Genomic DNA, 18,043 nt, shown 5'->3' with positions numbered 1-18,043 from the left:
GTTTTAGAAACTTTCCTATAAACTATGCCCTGTAATATATTCCTGTCTAGCCTGAACTGCAGCTTCAAAACCATTGATACCTCTGGGTGAAGGGGACCTTGTAACAAATTGGCTTTTGTGGAGCAAGGTTTGAAATTGAGTATCAGGTAAGCCAAAGGAATTAGTTTTAAAGAGTTACAGGTTTGGAGGTGGTGTCTCTAGTACATACTATGAAAGGTTTGGGGTGAGAACCATGAGTCAGTTACCCAGCCCAAATCATAAGGGAATAGCTAGATGTGTAGCTTTTGTCGTCTTATATTAAGAACCAAAAGGGCAGAAGCTGGAAACTGCATATAGGGAAGAGAGTAAGCACTGTGCCCTGGGGACTTCAGTTCTGTTCACTCAGCCAGAAGGAATAAATAGCTGAGTGGGTGGGATTTTCCCTGAGATTTGGGGGAGGGAGAGGGAGCAGGAGCCTGGATTTTTCTGCCACACAACTAAAGAAGTCTGCACAGATTTGCCTGTGTGTTCACTTATGTGACTGAAGAGGTTGATGTCCTGGAGCAGAGGTCAAGGAAGACAGCAGGTTCCTTGCACTAGATAGGGTTGAGGAGATGAAGGAAAACATGGTGAAGTGGAGGGGAGTGCAAGTTGGGAGCATGAGAAGGTGGCAGGGGCAGCAGCAGGTGGTGTGGGAAATATATAGGGGAATACCCCAATTAGCTGCCTGACAGTGAGAATACTCTGAGAGACAACTCGTGCTATGTCTTGCATTCTTAATTTATTTGTCTGCTTTCCACACTGCATTCTGAATGACTGTGTGAGCTAGGTAGGCTGTATGACCTGCTGGCCTGTTTCCTATACTTTGAAGGCTGCACATTTCTCTACCTAGGTCCAGACAGAGAGATGCATGTAACCTCTTATAACTCAGAGTTCGGGCAGAGGGACTGTGGTGTTGAGGATAAAGTATCTTCTACTTAGCTGTGTGACCCCTCCTAAGTGGCTACAGCAGATTCATCCCATCTGTTTTGGGGGCCCAAGTACCTGTGAAACCTTTGCCCCATGTATAAAAAGTCCCTGTAGCTGAGCAGCCTTCTCTGAAGGTGGTGCAGTCACATTTTGGAGGGTACTGTATTGTACTTTTCAGCTTCACTCTTTCCTCTCTGTCCTTCCCTGGGAGGTTCAAGCAGTGCACGGTCCATAGAATTGGCTCCAGAATGGGAGGCACAGGGCAGGTACCTGGTTGCTTTGCTGATGCTGTCAGCCTGGTGGATTCCATCTGGGCAGGCACTGGCTTGCTACATCTTGGAATGGGTAGGTTTCAGGTAATTGGCCCAGTGTGTTTGGGTGACATCTTGAAATGTAACATAGTAACATTCAGAACTTTGGAGTATGGTGGAGCCTAGCACTTCACTGGCACTTTTACTGCAGCTACGCTTGTGGCTCCTGAATTTTACATCCTTCATGTAGTCCTTCTGCCTAGGCTTTCCTCATTCATGGATAAACATAACTAATTTGTTTTCCTTTTCTCTTTCCTCAGGAAGACCAGCAAACATCTGGAAGCTTCTGAGTGTAATATTCTCTTCCATACCAGGGGAGAAGTTCCTGTACTTGTGTTCTCTTCCTCCAGTTGTAACTGCAGTGCAGGTTCCAAGAGCCATTATGTTCTTTTGCTTGGACCACTTCTGCTGACCTTTGCCCCACCTCTGAGTGCCAAGGGGAAGGACACTTGAGGCATGGGTGCCCTTCTGTTGGCTTTCAGAATGTGGGCAGTCATGTAAAGGTATGCCATTACTATTAACTGGAAGGGTGTGCACTGGTTGAGGCTAGCAGGAAGGATTTGCAGGGCTGGAAGGAGATGCCATTCAGACAAGGAAATGTCAAGCTTAGGTTTCCTGCATGCTGGTGCCCTTTTTTGTTACAACAGCTGACAAGATAAGTAACTCCACTTTTGTGTGGGTTAGTATGCAGAATGTAAATCTCTACTTAATGGCTGGTGAGGTGGTAAGCTACATGTTATGTGTTAGTGTCTGTCTGTGTTGTTACCACCCCTAGCTGTTTTTGTTTCATCCATTGGCTGTATCTTCTCAACCACAGTTGCATGTGCTTTGTGGGTAGAGACTCTCTTTTTTTCACAACATGTTTGTACACCACCTAGTCCATGGAAAACTTGATCCCTGACTGGGGCCTTTAAACAGTGCTATAATATTAATAATATACTGAGACCAGGTTCTAGCTTCTAGAACACATTGATCGCTGCACTACCTCTTTGCTATAACAGTAGGGACCCCGGGCCACTTCTGTACTCTTTGGAAAAATAGGATGTATATGGTGTTTCCACTTTGCTGAAATGAGAAAGATACAGGTGCACTTCTCTGTCCTATTCTGTGGCTCTGTTTTGGAAGAGTCATATGTATTTCAGCCCTCTGCTAGGGATTCCCTGTTGGAGAGGGAAGGGATTCTTATCCATGACCATTTATTCCTTAAACTTTTTGCTTAAATTGTTAGCAGTTGTGCTGGTGATTCTCTGTGGTCTGTCTGCATAACAGAGAATAGCTAGAGGCCCAGGGAAACCTACTTGGTGGCTTGTGTGAACAACCTGCAGCCATCACTGTTGCAAGTGGTGATCCTCTAGCTAATAGCATAGCTGTATATCACAGTACACCAAGCTTCTTTATTCACTCCCAGTATGTTCTCTTTGGTTCACATTGTATCATTATTTTAGATATCCCAGGTTCTAAACAGGAATTTACAATATGATTGCTAGGCTGCTTGCATCTTCACAGCCTGTTGGTATCTTGCTTTAGGGATCTTAGGGAAGGAAGACAATTTCTCAGCTTCCACATACAGCATTTCAAATAGACAGGAGGTAAGTTCTGCTCCCCTATTAAGCCATAAGGCACTAGATATTTGTTTGATGTGAAGCAAAAGGCCATGCTCAGGTCAGTGTATGCGAGGAAGCATCACTGCATTGGCCTTGGCCTATTTTCTGTTCTAGATGCAGCTGTGATCTTCGGCTGTGTGTCTCACCGAAGGGACCTGATGTTTTACATTATTGGTAAGTCAATGAGAGAATGCTGTTGTGTCTTTGTATCTCTCCATAGGATCCTGAACCCTTTCAGAGGCTTAGAGTTTACATGACAAACATGAAGTTATTGTCTCACCACACTGTTCTCTCTGCCTGGCAGTCTTTCCCTGTCATCCTTTTGCCCTTTGTAACTCCAAGCAGACTCATCCCATTGACCTAAAACCTAGCTCATCCCTCCACTTTTCTTTCAGAAACTAGTACAGAGTTATTCCTTCTCTGATGGCTTGCAGCCCAGTCTCAGTACTGCATGTGGTGATTGTCATGTTGGAATCAGTAATTCTTTTTTAGATGCTCAAAGGGAATCTGTCACAGGTGTTATTTAAACTCTGCTGGGCCATATTGGAGGCTTGGAAGCCTATCTCCATCTTTCTCCAAGTTGCAGTTGTTCGCAGAATTTTACAAGAATTTTACATGGCTATTAGGATCATCTTAGTGCCCTGCTTCACATTCAAATCAAAGCTGGATAGAAACCAGTTATAGAGTTGTTACACCTTCTTAAGCACTAACTTTATAGCTGGTTGGCTCTTTGTATAGCTGGGCACTCATTTTTATCGTGTGATAATAATGTTGCACATGTGGCTGGTCTAAATTTATTGCACAATTAACCAGTTAATTGTGTGATAATTACTTTGCATTTGTAGCTGGTCTGGCTATGCATGTGCGGCCAATCTAAATTATTGCGTTTTTAACCAGTTAATTGCATAATATATGTAACATGTTGTAGGGGCCTTAGACTTACCTCTGGCATAATGTAGAGCAGGGGTTTTCAACCCGAGGTACACGAGAAGGCCCTAGGGGGTGCGCACGGGCGGGCAGGGATGGAGCGCCACCACGCAGTGTCCTGTGGAGTTGTGCAGGTGCCACCCACCTGGCTGGACGCAGGGGGCAGGGAAAGCTTGCACATGTCAGCTGCTGCTGTTCCGCATTCGACCACATGCTGCCACCCCCTCTGCTCCGCATCCAGCTTCTGGGGGTACGCTGCTCCAAAAAAGTTGAAAACCCCCTAATATAGAGAACAAAATGTTGCACAGTTCCTGCATCAAACCTCTAATTTCTTAGTGTCTTTCTAGACACCATGCTTTGTGCATTCAGTACCGTGAGGTTGAAGTCTTAGTGCCTCACCAAGCTATGTTGTGGTGACCACCCCTTGTTCACTCTACTGCAGGTGGGATCACAGTGTCTGTGGTAGCCTTCTTCTTCACCATTAAGTTCCTTTTTGAGCTTGCCGCACGTGTAGTCAGCTTCCTCCAGCATGAAGACCGGGAGCGCAGAGGGGAGCGGACTATTTATGACTACGTGCGAGGCAACTACCTGGACCCCCGGTCCTGCAAAGTCTCCTGGGATTGGAAGGACCCCTATGAGGTGGGCCATAGCATGGCCTTCCGAGTGCATGTAAGGGATTGTTTCTGTATCCACACAGTTTGGGGTTTAGGAGCAGAGTGCTGCCTCTAGGGGATGTATGGGATAATTCCTTCCATGTCTGGAGGATACAGGAAGAGGGGTGAGGCATCCTCCCCTGGACCGTCAGATCATTTTCATAGTTAAGATGACGTGGTTAAGTCTAACAAATTCCTTTTATGCTGTTGCTTCTCATCAGCACAGACTGGGTCAGCTCCTGGGGTGAGTGTTACCTACACACCCTCCTCTATGGTGAATTGGTGTGGGCTCCTGCATACATCTCTGCTGGGGACACATGGACAAGACCTAGTGGTCTCCCTATAAGGATGCGGCTTTGCCTGCTCTCCTTTTGGGATTGGGGTCTATTGATTCTGCTCTGGATGCCCACTAACGATTCAGAGATGAATTGCTTAGAAGCATGTTTTTTTCAGGTCACTTTTTAGACCCCCAGCACAATAATAAGGAATAAGGTGATCCAGTGCTCAGAAGTCCCACCTTCACCTGGGAGTGTCCTGTCAGTGTTAGAGCTGGGGCCTGGTCCTGCACTTGCTGTCCCCCTTTTCCCTTGCTGAGGCAGGGCTCTGTCCTGCTCTTATTGCCCTATATTGCAAAACTGTTCCTTTCTCTCTGTGCTTATCTGGGGTTCTCCATTCCCTGTGTAGTTATTCTATAAGAATGGACAGCCCTTCCCTGCTCATCGGCCTGTGGGACTGCGAGTTCACATCTGCCATGTGGAGCTAGCAATTGATATCCCTGTGACTCAGGAAGTTCTTCAGGAGCCAAGTTCCAATGTGGTGAAAGTGGCATTCACCGTGCGCAGGGCTGGGCGATATGAGATCACCATAAAACTTGGTGGTTTGAATGTGGCCTACAGTCCTTACTACAAACTGTTTCAGCCAGGTAAGGTCAAGATATTCCAGGTAGTGAGTATTAATTGCTGAGTTGAGAAATGTGGGTGGATGGGAAGAGTTGTCCTCCTTTATTCTGTTCTTTTCACATACTCTAATCAACAGTCTCTATTATTTAGGGTAGTAAGACTGTGATCAGCAAGTATTGATAAAATTTGCCTTACCCCAGAGTAGGCTATTGGTGCCACTTAGCATCTTACCATGTGAAACTTCATTCTTACACCCAGCCAGTGGTCAGATATGCCCTTTTATGCACATAATTATTTGTTGTGTGCCAGCCAAAGTTAGTAACATTTGGTTACTTTGGTTTGACTGTAGATCTTTTTTTGATCCTCTAAACCAGGGGAGGGCAATTATTTGGGCCTTTGGGCCACATAAGGAGTCTTGGTGAGCTGTCATGGGTTGGGTCAGCACCCTTCCTCCTCCCCCCCCCCCCCCCCCCAAACAGCTTACCAAAACTCCCTAAGTGGCTCTGCTCCATGCTTGGCTTGGTAGCTGGGATGGGGCTGTGGGTGGGCAGAGAGTGGGGTGGGCAGGCAGGGCGGGGATTGGGATCTCAGGGCAGTGACAGTGTGGGGCTGGGGCCCAGGGCAGAGCTGTGATCTGCTGTCCACAAGCCCCTGCAACACGTGCTGGTTCTGCTATCAGGGGCATGTAGGAAGCAGATTATGGCTCTGCTCCAGGCCCTGGCCACACACTGCCACCACCCAGTGATCCTAGGGTCTCCCTGGAGACCGGCCTGGGACCCGCATGGGCAGGGTGCTTTGCCAGGCGGATGGGATGGAGCCACAGGCGGGCAGGGAGTTGCATCTTATGTCAGGTTGGAGATCTTGAAGCAGTAACAGCACAAGGCTGGGGTTACAGCCCTGTGATCCCAGCTTTGCCCACCCATCCTGTTCCTGAGCACCACTTGCCTCCTGCCCCCAGCAGTGAGTGCAAGGCAGACAGACTAGGGTGCCCAGGCAGCAGGGTCAGGTCTGGTGGCAGTGGTAGCTGGAAGGAGCTGCTGCTGGGAAGCCAGTCTGGACACCATGCTGCCCCATTTCTGCTGTGCGCTTGGGGGTGGGAGGAGTGGCTGCATGCACCACAGCCCAGGCTGCCCTCCCCCCATGCCTGGACCAGGTGGGACTGAGGGACCCATTGTGGGCTGGACAAAATCCCTTGGTGGGCTGTATTTTGCCCACCCCTGCTCTAAATTGTTCCTCTCCTCTAGAGTGTAGAGAGCTCCATAATACACTTTTTTTTTTAAATTTAATTACAACTTTTTTTAGGTTTTTTTAAATTCTCATTAGCTTTTTTATACCTTGTGTGCATGTACAATAAGAGGCACAATGCCTGTTAAGAGACCCCTCTCACAGAGCATCACATTGGAGCTTTCCCAGTTTGCCTTCATGTTAAAGTTTGAGAGACTAGGTGAGTCCTGGAGTTTGCCTTTAACTTCAAAAGATCTGTCCCCTGGATCAGCAGTGAGGATGAGTTCCAGAGTTGAGGACTAGAGTGGAGAACATTTCTTTACCTAGACCCTGCACACTAATTGTGTTGAGAGTGTTGAGTCTCTGCCCTCTGGAAAACTGTCTTTTCCACTTCATTTCAGTGCTCAGTTGCTTGGTTCTTGGGATGCAGAAGTAGAGATATAGCTTTTTGTTATTCCTCTGTAGCTATACCTAGGACTCTCATTCTAAACTGCTTTTCTGTTTCAGGGATGGTGGTTCCTTCCAAAACCAAAATTGTTTGCCACTTCTCCACTCTGGTTCTGACCTGTGGTCAAAAACATACCTTACAGATTGTTCCCAGAGATGAGTATGACAATCCCACCAGCAATTCTGTATCCCTGATAGATGAGCACAATTACAGCCTTTCCATCCATGAGGTAAGTGAAATGCTGTCCTTACCCAGTCTTACGTGGAGATGACCATGTTCTTAGCTGAACTGATGTTTTCTCTTCGTCTAGCTGGGTCCTCAGGAGGAAGAGAGCTCTGATGTCTTGTTTGAGAAGTCTGTGATGTCTAATCGGCAGACTTGCCAGGTGTTCCTGCGACTCACCTTGCATCGTAGGGGGTGTTTCCATGCTTGCATCTCCTACCAAAACCAGCCCATTAGCAATGGTGACTTTGACATCATTGTTCTAAGTGGTGAGTCAAGAGGTGCTCAGTTTCCAATTGGTTCTGCACATATCTATTAGGGTACCATGTTCTGTAGCCCAGTAGAGCTGGTTTCTGAGTTAAATGTGGCTTCCCTCCATGCCAGTCATGCTCAGTTGCCCCAGGTATGTCCATTCTTTACAAAATGCTATTTTAAATAAAGTGAGGTTGGTGCTGCCAAAGGAAGCCAAGTAGAAAGCTCTGGAAGCAGGTGTTTCTCATCTCTACCCAAGGTATAATATTGATGGGCCTTCTTTCTTGCCTTATGGTGAAACCTCTATGGTGATTGGACTGTTGCATTTGTATGACCTGCTTGGTTCTTGTTGACTCAGGGGCTTACAATGAGTGGGTCATTGATATGGTTTGCTTTGATATTTACAGATGATGAGCACTGTTTGAAAGCTAGGAATTTTCTTATTTGTCATTTTGCAAAGTTGCTATCTGCCCCTCAGGTAGCACTCACATTAATTTATTTTGTGGAAACTTGCTGAATAGAGGTCATATGGTTATGACTTCAGATTGGAATCAGGTTAGCACTGTTCCTCCAGAAGTGAAAATGTTGGCATTCTTTCTTCCTCTCTCCCATCTCCCCCAACCCAGAGAAGCCAAGCACTGATGTGCTAGAGGTGAAAGGCTTCATGTTCTGCTCCTGGGTCCCCTACATCATAGATTTACCTGACCATATTCCCCCTTATCTGGTTGCCCCTTTTCTTCAAACTGTCTGACCCAGTGCTGTCCTGCAGACTGAGCTTAATGAGAGATGTCAAGCTTAGTTTCTTGGCTTCATCAAGTTTTACTCCTGTTTCATCTGTGTCCTTCAGAGAATGAAAAGAACATTGTGGAGCGCAATGTGTCCACCTCAGGGGTCAGTATCTACTTTGAGGCCTACCTTTACAACGCTACTAGCTATACTAATACTCAGTGGCACCTCCCACCCACACACCTGGGTTCCTCCCAGCGCCGTCCTTCTACTGCAACTGAGGATGAGGATGAAGACTCTCCCTCAGACAGCCAGACCCCTGAGAAAGTGAAGAAACCCAAAAAGGTGTATTGTTACGTGTCACCCAAGGTAAAGGCTGCATGGTTGCTGTTAGCATGTAGTCCAAATGTTCTGTCATTTCAAAGCTTGCCATTCTCCTTTGCCCCTGGCTTATTTAGAGACACCTCCAATTTGGCTGGAAAAGTGTATCTGGTCTGTGCATGCGTTAACTTGCTGCTTCATCATCTTTTCCTTTGACTTTTTATTTCCCCTGAAGGCCCCCAAGATATAAACTTAAAAGACAGAGAATGAATATAGTGGAAGCCTTGTAGAATTAAGTCATGTTGGTCCTTGAACAACCTTTCTCAAGAGGAGGCTTCTCAGCAACTAGAAATGGGGTTTGCAGTACACTGAAATGTAGGGGTTGTGGAGAAGGTGTTAACTTAAGGCAAGGACCATGTTTTCCTGTATTCTTTTTCTGTTGGACACTGTTCGAGGCGCTGATGCTGATTGGAGCTCCTAGGCATTTTTGTAGTATGACGAGTAGAAGGCCAGAGGGCTCAGAGTTGGATCTGACTTTGATTAGCATCTCCAGTGAAGGTGGAGAAATGGGAGCATATTTAAATTCAGAGATTCCAGATTGGAAGAAACTCTGAACCACAGTGAGGGCTGAGAGCTACAAGAGGAAACATGCCAAAAGTATGGTGATGGGATCAAAGTGAGGGTCAGCTTTAGAAAAAGTGGTTTAAACTCTTTTTGGTGGGGTGGGGGGGTAGGAGTACTTGCCTACCTATAAAATAGGAAAGAGAAACCTGGGAAGCAGAAAAAATGTTAGGGAGACCAGGGCAGGAAATGGGAAGGATAACTTAGTTTGCAAATTAATATGTCATTAAAAAAGGCTACTGAAGTTTTAAGGCTACATATTCAGAAGCATTATGTCACTTAGCAGTAAGATAAAACTGCCTCTTCATGGATCTGATCCAAAGCCCAATGAAGCTGGTTCTAGGGCTTTTACTACTCCCCTGCCATAAAACTTCTGGACTTGCAGGGGCCCTGTGAGGCCAAATCACATGATTCCATGGGCTGCATCTGGCCCGCTGGCCACAGGTTGAACATTACTGATCTAGGGAGTTTATGAGTATGGAAAAACAGATGAAATTAAGAAATGAGTAACAGCCTTTTCCACTGTAATGTTTACAGCATTCCAGCATAATAATGTTGACGGCAGCCAGGGGTCCCTTCCCTCTGAGAAAATTCCCATCTCATGCAGAGCAGCCACAGATGCCACAAAAACAAAAAAATCCTCAAAGTCCACTGAATACTGCTTTGCCAGTCTATTAACCTAGACGGGGTTCTGGATATAACCACATGATCTAAGCCTACAAGTGGCTGAGAAGTAATAATATGCACCAGTACCAAACTAAATTAGGAGAAATCTTCCTGTGAGAGACGAGTCAGTGAAAAAATGCAGAGACAGAGAGGGAAGCCACATGACCAGGACTTTTTAAATCTGGGCTCAGTGCAGCACTACTGAATGTGGAATTGAGAAACACCTCTGTGTCTTGTGAGGGAGATGGTAAGAGAAAGGACTTAGTAGTTTTTTCACTCTTTGATAATGCATTGTTAAGTTACTTGATATTGGAAGTTTTTATGAATGACGTGTTTCAGATGCAGCTTTTTATTGGAAGAGATCCCTTTGGCATCTAACTAATATTTACATTTCTGATGAACTCAGTGTACTGTTTGGGCACCATATACATACATCTCCCTTGTCCAAGAGATTTTGTGCAGTCTGTCCCATTATTTCCAGGTACATTGTTGTCCCTACTTGTCCAATTCCTGGAGAAATGCTGCTGACCACTTCCTAGGAATTGTTTCTGAAAGAGTCTGTTGCAGAAGTGAATCCTGTACCCTTAGGAGCTAAGATGTAGGGTTCTGCAGCTGAGGATCTTCTACCTCAACTCCCCTGCAGATGGGACAGCAAATTGTCTGAGCCTCACTCAGTTCAGCAACTGCAAATACTTTTACTAAATTGTTTAAAACTGATTCTCATGAAAATGAAAGAATAATGATAGGAGTTCTGGTAGGCACAGAATAAATTTCCCCAGACCCTTTCACTTTCTCAAAGTCTGTAGCATTCCTTGCTATTCCTGTCCTAGGCTCAATCTCATCCCTCTCAGATGCTGTTTTTACCATCAAAGGAATTGCATCAGTGGTCTGATATGAGCATCCTGACTTACTGCTGTGTTGTTTAAATGACAGCAAAGCCCACAGAAATGGTGTAAAAGTCTTCCTGTTGAACAGCTTACAATTACTATTCTCCCTGATTGCTAACTGGGGGGACCCTTAAACTATGTACTGTCCCAAGGTGCAGCTTGGCTTGCTTAGGAGCTTATCCCCTGGCTTGGGAAGTAGGCTTTTCTGGTGGATTTGTCTATCCTATATCTTGAGTCTAAGCTAAAGAGCTTTAATGAAAATGTGGTCACTAATGGTTCCTCTCCCCTTTGGCCCCCCAGCAATTCTCGGTGAAGGAATTCTATCTGAAGATCATTCCTTGGCGCCTCTTCACCTTTAGAGTGTGCCCAGGCACCAAGGTGGGTCTGTCTACATCCAGCTTCTCTTGTAACTCTATCAGTTCATGGTGCTGAATGATGAGCTACCTGTTGGGCTGGCTGTTGGGGAAGTGGAACTGTTCCCAGCAGACAGCACTTAGGTACATGAGATCTGGGAGTTCTAAATGCACTTTTACTGCCTCTATGTTGGAAATGTTTATGAAGGGGGACAGGAGTTTCTCTCCTTCCTAGCACAACATCAGGACTTTAGGCATAATCCTTTACTGCCTCCCTGTATTTCTGCTCACTGCCTTCTCCATAATCCACTAACATAGCTAGTTAGTGCACCCTGAAACCCATGCTCTCTGAAGTGAGATTTACAGATACAATACCCTAGCTGGGGTCCAGATGCTATAGACAGGATTCCTGTCAACTGGTTCCATGTGGGTGAGCAGAGAGGAAGGTATGTGCATAGAAGGTGTGTCTGCTGCACACATAGTGCTCTCTGCACCATTGTTTCACCCCTGTCCTGCATCTTTTTGCTGCTAGTTTTCTTACCTTGGGCCTGACCCTGTGCACAAGCTGCTGACTCTGGTGGTGGATGATGGGATCCAGCCCCCCGTGGAGCTCAGCTGCAAGGAGAGGAACATCTTGGCAGCCACTTTCATTCGCTCTCTACATAAAAACATAGGTAAAAGGGGTTGGGAGGGGATAGGCACTGTGATCAGAGGACCCTGGCTGCATCCCCACCTTGCAGGCTTCACAGGGCTGCAGAAAGAGAGTTAGCACTTGGAACTTTTAGTTTTGCTTAGAGTTAAATAATATCTCTAGGAATTGTAGAGCACCTCCCCTTCTGCTCGTGATGGCACTTCTAGTGAATAGAGTTCATTGCCCTTGGCTGTCTATGCAGTGTTTTCTTTCATCCCCCTGAAGCCATCTCTATGAATGGCTGAATGCCTGAGAGACTAACTGCAAGCTGTCCCTTCACAGTTCTGTTCTCCAAGCCTTTCTATGGCAGAGTCACCCTCTGACTGTAAAGCTGTCCTGTGTAGATAGGGATAGAAATCCCCTTGACATTTGAGGTGTTGGCACCTCTGATGTAACCATGGGATCACTGTTTTCAGGAGGCTCTGAGACTTTTCAGGACAAAGTGAACTTCTTCCAGCGGGAGCTGCGTCAAGTGCATATGAAGAGACCCCATTCAAAGGTTACATTGAAGGTCAGCCGCCATAGCCTGCTGGAATCGGTGAGTGACATGTGGCACCTTAGGAGACCCTGTGCACAGGCTGCTCTATCTATGCCCAGAACACTTCCCTGTTACTTTTTTTTGCCATCCTGTATATCTAATGACATTCAAATTGGCAAAAGCTAGGGTATTTGTATGCAAATATTTGATCCTCTAGCTTCAAGGTATAATTTGATGGCCATCTTAAGGAAACGGAGTACAAAGAGTACCCCTGAGAAATTACTGCCTGGTTAGTAGTTAAAGCCTCATAATATACCTTCCTTTGAAAGCTGTACCAGCAGCCTTGATATATATTTCACAGTGACTTTTAAGGGGCGGTTGTTTTTTCTGGTATGGTAGTAGTGTGGCTGCTACAGCTAAAAGGGACTGTGAGTTTGTATGTGTAATAGAAGGAGCCTTGGGTGCTGTCTGGGAAGAGGCCAAAATGTTTTGTTCAGATTTTGTGATCCTTCTTGCTTGTGGGCAACTCTGTACCTTCCCCTTAAACCAGAAGAACAAGTGATATCCTGAGTAGTGGGGGAACCCTAGCTCTTTTGGTTCCTTAGAGAGTTCTGTAGAAAAATGGAAAGAAGTCCTGTCCTGATTGCTGTTCTATGCAAGAACTCAGAAGCACTGGGAAGTGCTGTCTCATTAGGTGAGACCAAGCTGCAGTATGTGGGCTGTGCCAGTGATGGTATTATAGCACTGGTTCACCCTTATTGCAAAGTATTCCCCAGATCATTAGCACTGAAACTTGACTAAAATTGACTTCAAGATGCTATTTGTGTTTCCAAAACTGGAATTCTTAAAGAGACTTTCATATAATACATCTCTTAACTGACATTCTAAATATCACTGATGTTCTAAATGTCACTTACAAAGAACAGCTGGTTCTCTTGGCTTGTATTTCCAAGTGTGTTTTGGTGTAGAATTTAATAGAAATGGAGAAGATTGCTTGTGGAGGGAGGGAGGATTGGTTAGAATTTTCTTCTCATCCCTAACAGGGGTTTCAGGAACTCTTCCCCTGTTATGCTGGAAAGTGTTACAAAATCATTAGCTCTCCTATTTGTAACCAGGTGAGATCAAAGTAGATAAGAGTGCGGCTAATGCAAACATTCAGTATATGAGGGTGACAGATGCAACAAATGTGACCAGAGAATTAGTGCTAATCAGTGCCTAGCATGATGCTCTGCTTTCATTGAAGATCAGCCTGAGCTAGTACTGTTGCATTCAGGGCTCTCTCAAGCGTATTCATAGATTCATAGATGCTAGGGTCGGAAGGGACCTAAATAGATCATCGAGTCCGACCCCCTGCATAGGCAGGAAAGAGTGCTGGGTTCAGATGACCGCAGCTAGATGCTTATCTAACCTCCTCTTGAAGACCCCCAGGGTAGGGGAGAGTACCACCTCCCTTGGGAGCCCATTCCAGACCTTGGCCACTCAAACTGTGAAGAAGTTCTTCCTAATGTCTAGTCTAAATCTGCTGTCTGCTAGCTTGTGGCCATTATTTCTTGTAACCCCCTGGAGTGCCTTGGTGAATAAAACCTCACCAATTCCCTTCTTTGCCCCCATGATGAACTTATAGGCAGCCACAAGGTCGCCTCTCAACCTTCTCTTGCGGAGGCTGAAGAGGTCCAGGTGCCCCAGTCTCTCCTCAGTAGTATTGTAGTATTGGCCGTTGATTTTTAATTGGACTCAAGAGCCTGAGCTCATGTGCTTCCAGTCATTTGAAAAGGTTTGTTTAAGCAATTCATGCTGTTAAAGATTAATATAAATATAAGGACACCTCTGGGCTCCTCTCTTCTATTTGTTCTCTGAAGGGCTCTTTTTTTAAAACCTGACTGATAGGCTAGATAGAGCTGAAATGTTTTAAGTTGCTTCTGGCTACAGACATTTTAATACTGTAAACTGGACAACGTTGCTTCTACAGAAACCTTCTAGTTCTAGTCTAGAGGCAAAGAGCTCTTGGATGTGGGGAATGTCTCTCTTCCATATATAATGAAGACAGAGAATTGGCCTGTCCAAGGCCGTAGGAATTTCTAGCTAGCCCCCAGTCACGTGCTCAGACTATGGGACTGAGCCCTTGTCATTTGGCATTGCTTAACTCCCCCAAACACATGGATGCTGGATCTCATGCTGGCAGCTGTGCAGTAGGCAATGATCACTGCTGCTATGGGTGGATCTAGAATTTTGAAAAGTGGAGTGCAGATGCTGTGATGCATCATCATAAATATAACACAGTGCATATTTTTCTCCAATCAAAAAGAAACTAGAAACTTTAGTAATATTCTAGGGGCCTATGGCTATATAATTCAGTTTAAGATTGAAGCAAAAACAAAAATAACTTCATTGGAATGTATATTAGTTTGCTATATCATATATTGTGTATAAAAACACTACAAACTCAGTAGAAAATAATCAAAAGGTGCTGTTTGATTAGTCCTGTAGTGACTGGAATTAAATGTACATCTCTCTCTTTCAGATTCATAAAACAAAATCTAGCCTTCTTGAGCATTTTAACAATGTATTCAATGCTTCATTGAAAATTATTTCTGCACCTGAGTTAACATTTCTAATCCTGAGTTAATATTTTTAGCAAGAATTAAAAGTAATCTGTAGGGTTGTGAAATAGGGTTACATTACCAGGAACAGCTAACAGGCAGAACTGCAGAAGAAAGAATAATTTGATTAGTGGAATATCAATATCATTGAAAAGGAGAGAGAGAGTTGTTAACACCTGTGGAATGAAAACTTTAGAAGAAATGAGGTAGATTAAAGTGAGCCATTAAGTTAAATGACTCCTTCACTGCTGCCTGAATAAAGATGCTGCTGCCACTGCCAGGCAGTTGGTTTTAAACTTTGGATGGAGCAGGAATCAAATGGAGGTGTAACTGCATCACTGCATCCCCCTGGAATCTGCCCCTGACTGCTCTTAACACTTTTCCTTTTGCTCTCACAGTCTCTGAAAGCAACACGGAATTTTTCTGTTTCTGACTGGAGCAAAAACTTTGAAGTGATTTTCCAGGATGAAGAAGGTGAGTTTACTTGCTCTTCCAAAAATGTGAATGTGCTTGAGGGTTTTCTGTGCAGGGGAGCACATGTGAAGTCACTAGTGAGAAATTCTGGCTGCCTTGCAGTAAAAATGTCTGGAAGTAGATCCTGCTTGGGTCTCCATTCCCATAGGTTTTGTCAAGCACAAACGAATTTAACCTCCCAGCTTCCTCTGAGCTAGAAAAAGATTATCCGTATTATATAGGTAGGGATCCGAGGAACAGATATTAAATGACTCCCCTAGGATAATTCATTAAGTCTGTGGCAATGTGGGAATTGAGCCTCAGTTAGGGTTACCATGTCTGGGTTTTCTTGGACTTGTCATCTTTTTTGGTTCCTCTCATCTCTGTCCAGGCAGTTTTTTAAAATGTCAACAACCATCTGGAATTTTGCTCTGCTCAGCATCAAAGTTTTTCCTGGCACTTCCTGGCTTGCTCTAGCAAGTTGCTGCTTGGGGCTGGGAGGAGTGGGGGAAGAGCGATTGGAGGCAGAGGGTGTCACATGCATCTGCACGCACACATGCACATAGCTGGCATGCAGCCAGCCAAGGTGGTGGGAGCAGCCTCAGCAGCTGGATGTAGGTAAATCTATGGAGGGTGGGGTTGGTGGGCCAGGGCTTAGGGACTGTTTAGGAGTGTGGGGTGGGGGCAGAGGGGGAGCAGGGTGTGTGGAGGGAATAGGTGCGTGAGGAGGCCAGGTGCCTGCCAACACTGGGGGAAGCTGTCCAGGTGCTGGAGCCACAGCAAGATGGGGGAGGCACCTGCTCCTCCAGTGGGGAAAGGGGGCTGGGGGGGCCCTTCAGGGGCAGCAGGGAGCTGCGTAGCCAGGCCAGCAGCGTCAGGGCTGGTGCCGGTGCTCAAAGGGGTGGGACAGCCAGGAGATGCTACAAGGCTGGGGGAGCAGGGAGTTGCAGGTCGGGAGCGAGGGGCATTGGCAGGACTGTAGGGGGCTGTGGCTTGGGAGCGAGGAGTACCAGGGAGGCAGGGGACTGGAACGGGAGTACAGGGCAGGTTTGGCGGGCAGGGTACTGTGGCTTGGGAGTGAGGGACAGCAGCAGGGCTGGGGAGCTATGGCTTCAGAGTGAGGGGCAGGGCATGGGCACTGCCCCTCCCCCCCATCTCATATTACCCTCTTCCTTCTGACAGGTGTTCTCTTTTTTGAAAATGGAAATATGGTAACTCTACCTCAGTCCAGTGTTGTCTTTATAAGACTTTCCCACTTAGTGTATGTAGCTGGGTTTTTCCAAAAAGTTGGATAGACAACTTGGTTGATAGCTGCAAGCAACGGGTAATTATAAATGGATCCATGTCGGAATAGCAGGAGACTGCAAACGAAGTTGCATAGGGCTCTGTCCTGGGCCCAGTACTGTTCAACATATTTATATTAATATTGGGTGTTTGCTGGTGATTTTAACTGAGATGTGCCAATGCTTCTTTTACTAAAACCCAGAGGGTCTTACCCCTCCATGCGAGGTCAGACCAGTCTTCATTTTTGGGGTCAGGAAGGAATTTACCCCATGGTCAGATGATATGGACTGTGAGGGACTTGGCTTTCCTCTGTAGCAGGGGGCATGGCCTGCTTTCTTGGATCTCTCGTGTGTTTTAACAACCCTTGCAGCAGTAGGACATTGGCTACCATTGTCCCCCTTGTTTCTTGTGGCAGGTTAAGGTGCTGTGCTTTTTGGTTGTGTGACAGGGTTGCCTGTGTTGGTTGTTTTAGTAATAGGTTTGACAAGGATTTGCTTGAGATTGTTTAGATATGGATGATCCTACCTCAAGCAGGTGGATGGGCTAGATGACCTCAGGAGGTCTCTTCCAGCCTTATTTTCCTATGATTCTATGAATGGACCACTAGTAAAATGATGGCTGCTTTAGTATGACCTTGTGGAGAGAAGAAAACATGACTGATGCAGGGAGAGGTATCAGCCATATTTATCCATGTGAAGTTAAATGTAATGTAGTCTATCCTCACATCATCTATCTGAAACTAAAACTGAGAGTGAGTGGAAAGTCCTTTCAGCACTATGAACAGGAAATTAGGCAGTTTAGGGAAAATGAAGTGAGTAGCCATTTATTTAATCTCCTGGGATCTGACATTGGGAAGCATGCTTTGCACATTCCAATGACTTGGACATATGTTCTGTCCTGTGGGGAGGTGGTTTTCCTAACCTCTGCGGACTGGAAGAATTGTTAAGGAAACAGAGAGATGGTTTGGCCCTGGACCTGACTCAACTTGTTTTTTCTTGTAGCTCTGGACTGGGGAGGCCCACGCAGAGAGTGGTTTGAGTTGATCTGTAAGGCTTTATTTGACACCACCAATCAGCTCTTTACTCGCTTCAGTGATAACAACCAGGCACTGGTGAGTCCACAGCTTCTTTGTTGAAATGACAGAACTGGGCATGTGGGCATACTATATTATAAACAGCAAAGGCAGCAGAAAGTTGTCACTCATTGCTAGATTTGGCAGAATTCAATTTTTTTAAATAATTTTGATTGATAATATTAATGTTTATTTTTAAGCATTTATTTTGTTTTTTGTCAATTTCAATTTTCAGGATTGTGCAAAATTAAGGATGTGGGGAGCAGACAATTTATTAATGACAGTATACTATTATTATAGTGCAGTTTAGCTGCCCACCACGACAAACATAACTACAGTAGGGCTGTTGCCAGCTGAGTGACAGAGCAGCTGTTATGCCTGGCTCCACTTACCCATAGCTCCC

The 18,043-nt window shown here is 45.6% G+C and overlaps 1 protein-coding gene across 4 annotated transcripts in view; it reads left to right on the top strand.

The window, feature by feature from the left end:
* Positions 1-18,043, top strand: part of AREL1 (apoptosis resistant E3 ubiquitin protein ligase 1) — a 30,879-nt gene that overhangs the window by 5,078 nt on the left and 7,758 nt on the right. The window contains exons 2-14 of one of the 4 annotated variants that reach the window (XM_019488692.2): positions 1,520-1,762; positions 2,787-2,848; positions 2,978-3,037; positions 4,233-4,459; positions 5,128-5,365; positions 7,074-7,243; positions 7,325-7,505; positions 8,336-8,583; positions 11,010-11,087; positions 11,595-11,736; positions 12,170-12,291; positions 15,230-15,305; positions 17,570-17,679. In XM_019488692.2, the coding sequence (XP_019344237.1) occupies positions 3,022-3,037; positions 4,233-4,459; positions 5,128-5,365; positions 7,074-7,243; positions 7,325-7,505; positions 8,336-8,583; positions 11,010-11,087; positions 11,595-11,736; positions 12,170-12,291; positions 15,230-15,305; positions 17,570-17,679 (1,608 nt within the window). In that variant the 5' untranslated portion in view covers positions 1,520-1,762; positions 2,787-2,848; positions 2,978-3,021. Of the gene's footprint in view, positions 1-1,519; positions 3,038-4,232; positions 4,460-5,127; positions 5,366-7,073; positions 7,244-7,324; positions 7,506-8,335; positions 8,584-11,009; positions 11,088-11,594; positions 11,737-12,169; positions 12,292-15,229; positions 15,306-17,569; positions 17,680-18,043 lie in introns of all 4 variants that reach the window. The other 3 variants (XM_006268353.4, XM_014611312.3, XM_014611314.3) reach the window with 3 other exon arrangements.

Source organism: Alligator mississippiensis, chromosome 2 (genome assembly GCF_030867095.1).
Source record: "Alligator mississippiensis isolate rAllMis1 chromosome 2, rAllMis1, whole genome shotgun sequence".
NCBI lineage: Eukaryota > Metazoa > Chordata > Crocodylia > Alligatoridae > Alligator > Alligator mississippiensis.
The sequence above is the reverse complement of the archived record's forward strand: the minus strand, read 5'-3'. Positions and strand labels throughout refer to the sequence as shown.